This window comes from Mandrillus leucophaeus, unplaced genomic scaffold (genome assembly GCF_000951045.1).
Source record: "Mandrillus leucophaeus isolate KB7577 unplaced genomic scaffold, Mleu.le_1.0 Scaffold601, whole genome shotgun sequence".
Taxonomy (NCBI): Eukaryota; Metazoa; Chordata; class Mammalia; order Primates; family Cercopithecidae; genus Mandrillus; species Mandrillus leucophaeus.
The window spans coordinates 380,168-390,398 of NW_012106487.1; the positions used below are offsets into that span (position 1 = coordinate 380,168).

At 37.3% G+C, this 10,231-nt stretch overlaps 1 protein-coding gene across 1 annotated transcript in view; it reads right to left on the reverse strand.

Moving 5' to 3' along the window:
• Positions 1 to 3,529: 3,529 nt before the first annotated feature.
• Positions 3,530 to 10,231, reverse strand: part of LOC105553680 (histamine N-methyltransferase-like) — a 9,685-nt gene continuing 2,983 nt past the window's right edge. Inside the window, exon 3 of the mRNA XM_011999813.1 lies at positions 3,530 to 4,026. Coding sequence (XP_011855203.1) covers positions 3,671 to 4,026 — 356 coding nt within the window. The 3' untranslated portion in view covers positions 3,530 to 3,670. The remainder of the gene's footprint in view (positions 4,027 to 10,231) is intronic.

The following is a 10,231-nucleotide window of genomic DNA, read 5'->3' on the forward strand; positions in this document are numbered from 1 at the left end:
GGTTGAAGGCTTCCTCATTGGCAGAATGAGGGCTCATGAGCTGTTTAGTAAAACCTTACTTTTGTTTTGTTTCTGACAGGGAGTACTAATTATTTGCATACTTAAAATATTTATTTATTAATTATTAAATTAGCTATTTACTTATCTAAAGATATGTACTGTTTATGTAAAAAATGATAGAGGGTTATTATTAAAAATAAGAAACATCAAATATGTTTTCAACCCCCCCCTGAAATCCTACAGTCCAAATGACTCTTGGTCTTACAGGAGGTCTTAAGAGTGACATAAGAAACTATAAAGTATCAAAATGCATTGAAGGTTTTCTAGAATCTTGCATTTATGCAATTCCTAGAAATCTGGTAAAAGGTGCATTTTAAGCTAGAACAGGTTTTAGTTTTGTGTTTTTTTGTTCTTCAATAAATTTTGTTTATACATCTGGCTATTATTTTGAGGGGAAACAGTTTGTTCTCACTGTTATACTTACCTAAATTTCAAACATATTAAAGATTTCATTTTTTGAAAAAAACAAAACTATAATATTTTGATAAAATGTTAGTATTCTAAAACCTTGGTTTTAGAAGCTCTTTTAAAATGTGTCAAAGCCCAGACTTTAAAAAATTTTGCTGAATATAATAGAAAACTCCAGTATATCAAAAATACAAACAAAAAGCTATGAATTCACAGATAAAATTATAAGAGAAACACAATGGGAAGAAATGACAACACATGATAAAGAATTAATTTTTAATATTCTAAAGGTGCTTACTCATAAAAATTAATAAAAGTGAGACAAAAGGTACAATAGAAGAATGTACAAAGAGAAATATTGCTTCACAAAATGGCCAAATCAGTAACACAGGCTTTGTGTTCAAAGTATTGATAAGTGCATACTTCACTAATAAAGAATCTATAGTATATATTTTATTATTATTCTAGAAAATTTCAGACAATCAGCAAATGGAATGAATTTTATTATCAATATGCCATAGAAATTCAGTCATCTAATTTTTCTAGCTTATGTTATGTTGAGCCTGCATGTGGTCTCTCTTCCTGGAGGAGGGAGGATAAGACCACCAGTGTTCCATATGATTCCAAATGGAAGTCCAATAATGTCTTGGAATTCACTACTTCTCATATCCAAACAGTGCTTTATCTACATTAACGTATGTGTTTGTAATTTTAATATGGAAATAAATGAGCAATCAGAGTTGTTCAAAATATAATTTTTGAATATACTTTTGTGATTGATAATTATGCCCCAATCACTATGAAACTCAGATTATTATTAAAAAGAACCTTCCCCTCTTTCTTAGTACTAAATTCAGGCTCTTGTAGATCTTTCACAAGCTCTGCTTTGAGATCAGGTGGTGCTGTGGCATTAAAGTTGCAGGTTTCAGTCCAAAAATCCCAAAGCAGGTCTGCAGTTTCATTACCATCAGTAAAGCAATCAGATATGTCCAACGTGGACAAAAGGTCGTAGCACTCATACTTAAGCCCTAGGTTGTCCAGCATCTGAGTGAGGTCATCTGATGTGACATATAGGCACAGGTCATCCTGGGGTAAGCGTGATCCGTACTTTTTCCACAGCTTGTCCCAGCCACTGCTTCCTGTGCAATCAAACACAATTCATGCTTTCATTTATTCTCTCTTTCATTTGCAGTCTGCCAGAAAGTACACTAGATGCTTAGAATAAAACAAAATAATAATCTTGTCCTTTGTGCAGCTCATATTTCAAGGAGTATGGGAGGAGAGAGAAAAATAAGTAAATATATGGTGATAAATGCTAAATGAAAAAGTAATCTGAGTAAGTGCTAAGAGGGTTAAAGACTTTGATGGGTTGCTGTTTTAACTAGGGTGGTCACAGAACCTCTCTAATAACCTGATATTTTAGCAGAGACCTGACAGCAAGCCATGAAGATATCAGGGGGAAGATGACTCCAGGAGACAGATGAGCAGCTGCGAAGGACCTGAAGCAGGATGATACTTGGCCCGTTAAAGAACTAGCTGGGAAGCCAGTGAAATTGGAGCTGAATGAGTGAGGGCAGAGGGGAAGGAGATGAGGTTGGAAAGATTAGGCGTGGGGAGTGGATGAAGGAGCCAGATCACTTGGGGCCCAATGGGAAACCACCACAATGCTCTGATAGAACTTTCTGAACCGATGGAGACATTCTATATCCGCATTGTCCAGCAGGATTGTCACTCACCACTTGTTACTATGGAGCACTTGAAAGGTGGCTTAGGACTTGAGTTTCAAGTATGACTGAAGACCTGAATTTTAAGTTGCATTCATTTAAATTAATTTCAGTTTCAACTTCACTACCAAAACATGGTTTCTGTATGGAACAGCACATTAGGATGACACAATATACATTTAATAAGGTCACCCTGGCCACATAGATGAGAAGAGAGTACTGGAGCATAAGGACAGAGGTGGGGAGAACAGTGAGAAGGCTACTATAATCACCTGGGGATAGGTGGGGGCAGGTCCCATAGACCAGCGAGCTGGGAGGTGAAGAGAAGTGGTGGGAGTTTTTATGTATTATACTCCTAGATCCAACAAGGCTTGCCAACAGTTTGGAAGTAGGATATGGGTAAATGGGAAGAATCAGTGATGACCCCGGTGATTTCTGCGTAGGAGCCTGAGAAGACAGAATTGCCACTATTGGAGAGGAGAAGAACGAAGGACGAGCAGTTTTGTATCATCAGGCCTCTGGTTTCAGGAATATAGATTTGAGATACCTAGTGGACATTCAGGTGGTGACATGAGAAAGGTAGTTGTTAGTCTGGAATTCAGACAAGAATCTTTAACAGTAAAAATTAAAATGGAAAAAAAGAGCACAGTAATGATGATTTTCTCAAATAAATGATTTTTTACTCTCGTCTCTATATAAAAAAAGATGCTGCCTTGGACTGACAATAACTAGGTGGATTTCTATAAATCTTGTCCCCAAGTTCAGAAGACCCTTTAGTAATGTTTGTAGTATTTAACTGAAATTCTATCCCTGCAGAGAAGCTAAGGAATACCTTATCTGAGGGAGACAGACATGAACTGAACTCTTCTTCTGATGCTTTATGAACGAGATGAGGCTTGTGAGATGAGCCTCTCAGAACTTAAATTTCCTCATCTGTAAAATGTGGATTATCTTACTTACCTTGAATGCAACTACAAGCATTACATGAGATAATTTAAGTGAATTACTGCACAATGGTAAGCAGATGAAAGATGTGTAATAAGTGCTTATAAAATACATGAATTAGTCTGCTAGTGCATTTCCACTGATTGTAATCTTGAGACTAAAAAAGCAAACCTGCTATTCAGAAATCTACAATAATAATGAGTTTCTATTTATGGGCCTTCTAATACATGCATATTACATACACAGTCAGTACAGGCAGTAATAAAGAGCATGGTCTCTAAAACCCAATTGCCTGAGTATGAAGCCTGGTTTTCCCTCTTACCAACTTTATGAACCTGTCTCAGTTTTATCATCTGTAAAACAGGGGTGATAATATAATCCATTCATAGACTTGTCTTGGAATTCACTACTTCTCATATCCAAACAGTGCTTTATCTACATTAACGTATGTGTTTGTAATTTTAATATGGAAATAAATGAGCAATCAGAGTTGTTCAAAATATAATTTTTGAATATACTTTTGTGATTGATAATTATGCCCCAATCACTATGAAACTCAGATTATTATTAAAAAGAACCTTCCCCTCTTTCTTAGTACTAAATTCAGGCTCTTGTAGATCTTTCACAAGCTCTGCTTTGAGATCAGGTGGTGCTGTGGCATTAAAGTTGCAGGTTTCAGTCCAAAAATCCCAAAGCAGGTCTGCAGTTTCATTACCATCAGTAAAGCAATCAGATATGTCCAACGTGGACAAAAGGTCGTAGCACTCATACTTAAGCCCTAGGTTGTCCAGCATCTGAGTGAGGTCATCTGATGTGACATATAGGCACAGGTCATCCTGGGGTAAGCGTGATCCGTACTTTTTCCACAGCTTGTCCCAGCCACTGCTTCCTGTGCAATCAAACACAATTCATGCTTTCATTTATTCTCTCTTTCATTTGCAGTCTGCCAGAAAGTACACTAGATGCTTAGAATAAAACAAAATAATAATCTTGTCCTTTGTGCAGCTCATATTTCAAGGAGTATGGGAGGAGAGAGAAAAATAAGTAAATATATGGTGATAAATGCTAAATGAAAAAGTAATCTGAGTAAGTGCTAAGAGGGTTAAAGACTTTGATGGGTTGCTGTTTTAACTAGGGTGGTCACAGAACCTCTCTAATAACCTGATATTTTAGCAGAGACCTGACAGCAAGCCATGAAGATATCAGGTGGAAGATGACTCCAGGAGACAGATGAAGCAGACACTCCAGAAGACATTGAAGCAGGATGATACTTGGCCCGTTAAAGAACTAGCTGGGAAGCCAGTGAAATTGGAGCTGAATGAGTGAGGGCAGAGGGGAAGGAGATAAGGTTGGAAAGATTAGGGGTGGGGAGTGGATGAAGGAGCCAGATCACTTGGGGCCCAATGGGAAACCACCACAATGCTGTCTGATAGAACTTTCTGAACCGATGGAGACATTCTATATCCGCATTGTCCAGCAGGATTGTCACTCACCACTTGTTACTATGGAGCACTTGAAAGGTGGCTTAGGACTTGAGTTTCAAGTATGACTGAAGACCTGAATTTTAAGTTGCATTCATTTAAATTAATTTCAGTTTCAACTTCACTACCAAAACATGGTTTCTGTATGGAACAGCACATTAGGATGACACAATATACATTTAATAAGGTCACCCTGGCCACATAGATGAGAAGAGAGTACTGGAGCATAAGGACAGAGGTGGGGAGAACAGTGAGAAGGCTACTATAATCACCTGGGGATAGGTGGGGGCAGGTCCCATAGACCAGCGAGCTGGGAGGTGAAGAGAAGTGGTGGGAGTTTTTATGTATTATACTCCTAGATCCAACAAGGCTTGCCAACAGTTTGGAAGTAGGATATGGGTAAATGGGAAGAATCAGTGATGACCCCGGTGATTTCTGCGTAGGAGCCTGAGAAGACAGAATTGCCACTATTGGAGAGGAGAAGAATGAAGGACGAGCAGTTTTGTATCATCAGGCCTCTGGTTTCAGGAATATAGATTTGAGATACCTAGTGGATATTCAGGTGGTGACATGAGAAAGGTAGTTATTAGTCTGGAATTCAGACAAGAATCTTTAACAGTAAAAATTAAAATGGAAAAAAAGAGCACAGTAATGATGATTTTCTCAAATAAATGATTTTTTACTCTCGTCTCTATATAAAAAAAGATGCTGCCTTGGACTGACAATAACTAGGTGGATTTCTATAAATCTTGTCCCCAAGTTCAGAAGACCCTTTAGTAATGTTTGTAGTATTTAACTGAAATTCTATCCCTGCAGAGAAGCTAAGGAATACCTTATCTGAGGGAGACAGACATGAACTGAACTCTTCTTCTGATGCTTTATGAACGAGATGAGGCTTGTGAGATGAGCCTCTCAGAACTTAAATTTCCTCATCTGTAAAATGTGGATTATCTTACTTACCTTGAATGCAACTACAAGCATTACATGAGATAATTTAAGTGAATTACTGCACAATGGTAAGCAGATGAAAGATGTGTAATAAGTGCTTATAAAATACATGAATTAGTCTGCTAGTGCATTTCCACTGATTGTAATCTTGAGACTAAAAAAGCAAACCTGCTATTCAGAAATCTACAATAATAATGAGTTTCTATTTATGGGCCTTCTAATACATGCATATTACATACACAGTCAGTACAGGCAGTAATAAAGAGCATGGTCTCTAAAACCCAATTGCCTGAGTATGAAGCCTGGCTTTCCCTCTTACCAACTTTATGAACCTGTGTCTCAGTTTTATGATCTGTAAAACAGGGGTGATAATATAATCCATTCATAGACTGCTACAAGGATTCACTGAGCTAATAAAGTAAAGGCCCTTAGAACCATGACACATTAGTTAACATTACTGAAGTGTTAAACTGGATTTGGGAAAAGCAGTATGAGAGACAACTTACACCTTCTTTGTGCTTCTAGGATTAAATGTCTTGAGCTACTTTTGGTTCCCAAGTCCCCTTTATGATTTAGTGAGAGTAACTGACTCTCCAGAAAAATACACAAACAATACATACCCACACAGTTCTGCATATGATTATAGAATGCTCAAAGACCCTTGACTGTCATGCATGGATTAAGCTAAAGTTCCCAGATTTAATTCAACCCAAGAGATGAACCAAGACAAATAATAGGCTAAATAATAAATAGCCTAGGATAATTGATGTTCTACTTATATTTCAGAAGAGGGAGAGGTAACTATAGGATATGCTCTAGGAGAAGGTGGAATTGGAATGAAGTAGAAAGAATAAAACTTCCGTTCAATGAAAATAAATGAGGGTTGTGAGTATTTATTACAAAATATTTTATTCCAAAGACAATGAATTGTCTTCCTAAATAAGAGTTTGCCGGCAAACAAGACATTACAAGAAAATCAGCATTTCGGTGGCTGAAGAGAGGCTCTGTTATCATCATTATTATTATTTTTAACCTGGCAGAGAAAAAAGAACCAAACACTAACTGCAGAAAATGTGCTGGTGTCAGTGATGTGACTTGGTGTCATTTCTGAGCTGAGCAATTATGCACTTCCCGACTGATGCATTATCATAATGACTCTCGGTGGGCACAACATGTGGTGTTACTTTTGTTTTCAACATGATGTAAACCAGATTTTTTTTTTCACTGCGTTAAAAATAACACACAATGATTTGCCTCCTTCCTTACTCAGGTAAGGAGAGGACAGACAGAAGCTTCAGTCTCTGAATCTTCTTCTTCAGAAGGAGATCTCCTTCTGGCTCATCTCCCTTAACCAGATAGGCTGCCTTTTAAATAGCAACCCTCCCAATTAATGTTTGGCTATAACATTTGCAGAAAAAACATTTCTTTGATACAATTTTAGTGTGGGATACTCCACATTTTTTTGAGAAATCCAACTCCCTTGTTCTTATGTCTCTTCTTTTTTATCCCCAGATCAAATTTCTTTCATCTCCATTATCAGGAACTTCTACTAGTTATCACTAAATGACTATCTCTTGAGTTGGGGTAATTCTGTAATAGATATTTACAAACACAGAGGAAAGGTTGATTTCCATCAAGCAACATAAATTTCAATAAGCTGACCAGTAAATGTTGTCATTTAATTCTTATTTCAATTTATTTTTCTTTCCCTAATTAGTTTTAGTTGTTCTTCATTGCTTTTGTCTGGCTGCTTCCATTTGCTCTGTGTGTGTGTGTGTGTGTGTGTGTGTGTGTGTGTGTGTGTCTTTTTTATTGAGTCTTTTATTCCTATTTATTAAACTCCATCTGCAAATATCCAGAAATTCCTGTGTTCTCTGATTTCATCAAGTCAGTTTTAGTTGAAATATACTCTTTTTCCTTGGATGTATGTTCAGAGCTTATTGTAGTTCTGATATCATAGGGCAGAAATAATAAACAATTAGTCAGTTCAATTAAAACATGTTTACTGAGTATTGTCTCTGTGCCAAAGTCTTTACAAAGATCTAGGAACAGAGATGAATCTCCCTATATGCCTCCCTGTATACCATGAGTACTCAGTTTTGTGCATTGCAGAGCAGCTATGGATGACAATATTACCCTGCAACAAATGAACATACACAGAAGCATCTTCCCTTTTAGGTAATTATGAGGCAAATTCCATTGAGAAAGTGACCCAAAGAATCTTGATAAAAACAGAACCTAGTGTAAACCAATGTGGTATAGATATTCCAAGTTCTAGGTCAATATTCAACTTTAGGAAATATTTCAATCTGTTGAGTAAATGAAAAACGGGGTTTAAAGAATTATTTTGTTCACTGACATCAATATGAAAATATCTGATTGGAAATTTCTTGGGATCAAATTTGTTCCCAATGTTGGAAACTAGATTTTATCTATTTTTCCAAAAGCTAACCAATATATTTGTATTGGGTATGTTAATATAACAAAGCAACTATTGCTATTTTTAAAAAATAGGAAACTACAGTCACCTTCATCATATACCTTATCTGAGGGAGATAGACATGAACTGAACTCTTCTGATGCTTTATGAATGAGATGAGGCTCATCTCAGGGAGGGGAGCAAAATAATTTATCTCAGGGAAATGTATTGTTGTTAAGCCAAGTTCATGTATGCACAGGTTTATCTAGGTGACAGAAATAGAATAAAAGGGAATTAAACTACCCTATAAGAGGGTTGCTGGGTCAACTGGTAGTTCTTCTTTTAACTCTCTGAGAAATTGCCATACTGCTTTCCACAGTGGTTGAACTACTTTACACTCTCACCAACAATGTATAAGTGTTCCTTTTACTCCACAACTTCATCAGCATCTGTTATTTTTTGTCTTTTTAATACATAGTCATTCTGACTGGTATGAGATGGTATTGCATTGTGGTTTTGATTTTCATTTTGCTAATGATCAGTGATGCTGAGCTTTTCTCAAATGTTTGTTGGTCACATCTCTGTCTTCTTTTGAGAAGTGTTTATTCATGTCCTTTGCCCACGTTTTAATGGGGTTGTTTTTCTCTTGTAAATTTCAGTTCATTATAGATGATGGATATTAGACCTTTGTCAAATGCATAGTTTGCAAATATTTTCTCCCTTTCTGTAGGTTGTCTGTTTATTCTGTTGATAGTTTCTTTTGCTGTACAGAAGCTCTTAAGTTTAATTAGATGCCATTTGCCAATGTTTTTATTGCTTTTGGTGTCTTTGTCATGGAATCTTTGCCTGTTCCTATGTGCAGGATGGTATTGCCTAGGTTGTCTTCTGGGTTTTTATAGTTTTGGGTAGTCTTTAAGCCATAGGGAGTTGATTTTTGTATAGAGTATAAGCAAGGAGTCCAGCCTCAATCTTCTGCATATGGCTAGCCAGTTATCCCAGCACCATTTATTGAATAGGAAGTCTTTTCCCCATTGCTTGTTTTTGTCAGCTTTGTCAAAGATCAGATGGTCGTAGGTGTGTGGTCTTATTTCTGGTTTCTCTATTCTGTTCCATTGGTCTATGTACCTGTTTTGGTACCAGTGCCATACTGTTTGGTTACTGTACCCCCCTATAGTATAGTTTAGTATCCCATTACTGGGTATATACCCAGAGGAATATTAATCATTCTATCATAAAGACGCATGCACATAAATGTTCATTGCAAGATTATTCACAATAGCAAAGACATGGAATCAACCTAAATACCCATCAGTGACAGACTGGTTAAAGAAAATGTGATACATATACACTATGGAACACTATGCAGTCATAAAAAAAAAATGAGATCATATCTTTTCCGGGGACATGGATGGAGCCAGAAACTATCGGCCTTAGAAAACTAACGCAGAAACAGAAAACCAAATACTGCATGTTTTCAATTATAAGTGAGAGCTAAATGATGAGAACTGATGAACACAAAGAAGGAAACAACAGACATTGAGGTCTACTTGAGGAAGGAGGGTGGGAGGAGGAAGAGGAGCAGAAAAGATTACTATTGGGTAGTGGGTTTAATACCTGGGTGATGAAATAATCTGTTTAACAACCCCCCCCCTGCCCACCGGACACGTTTACCTATGTGACAAACCTTCAGATGTGCCCCCGAACTTAAAATAAAAGTTAAAAAAGAGGGTTACAATAGAAAGTGAGGAGGTGGCATCTCAGCACTGAACTAAGAGGATATGAGGGAAGACTGAGAGAAGTTATGAGAACAGGTTCAATGGAAGGGAGTCCAGACTGAGCAAGAGAAAGGTGAGAAAGAGAGTCACGGTGGGACCGTAATGCTGAATTCTGTTCTTTGTTCCTCTTTCTCCCCAACAGGTCTCAACATCTGTCAAAAGCAAGAATGGTGTTTTGGAGAAGGAAGGAGGTAGGACTATGTCCATGTTTAGGGCAATGTGAAACAAGATGAGAAAGGGCAGATGCATCACATGCAAGATTTGGAGAGAAGAAATCAAAAGTTGAACTTGGAGCAGGCAGTGGATGGCAATCACCAGGAACATTTAAGTCTGACCCCAGGAATCCTCAGGAGTAAAGGAATGGTGATGAGGGGATGGATTACCCAAGTTACTTGAAATGAGAGCTCCGTCATTTACTCTGGATGTTTAAGAGTTAAGTATGACATGCCCATAGGACTGGAGAATCTGGGG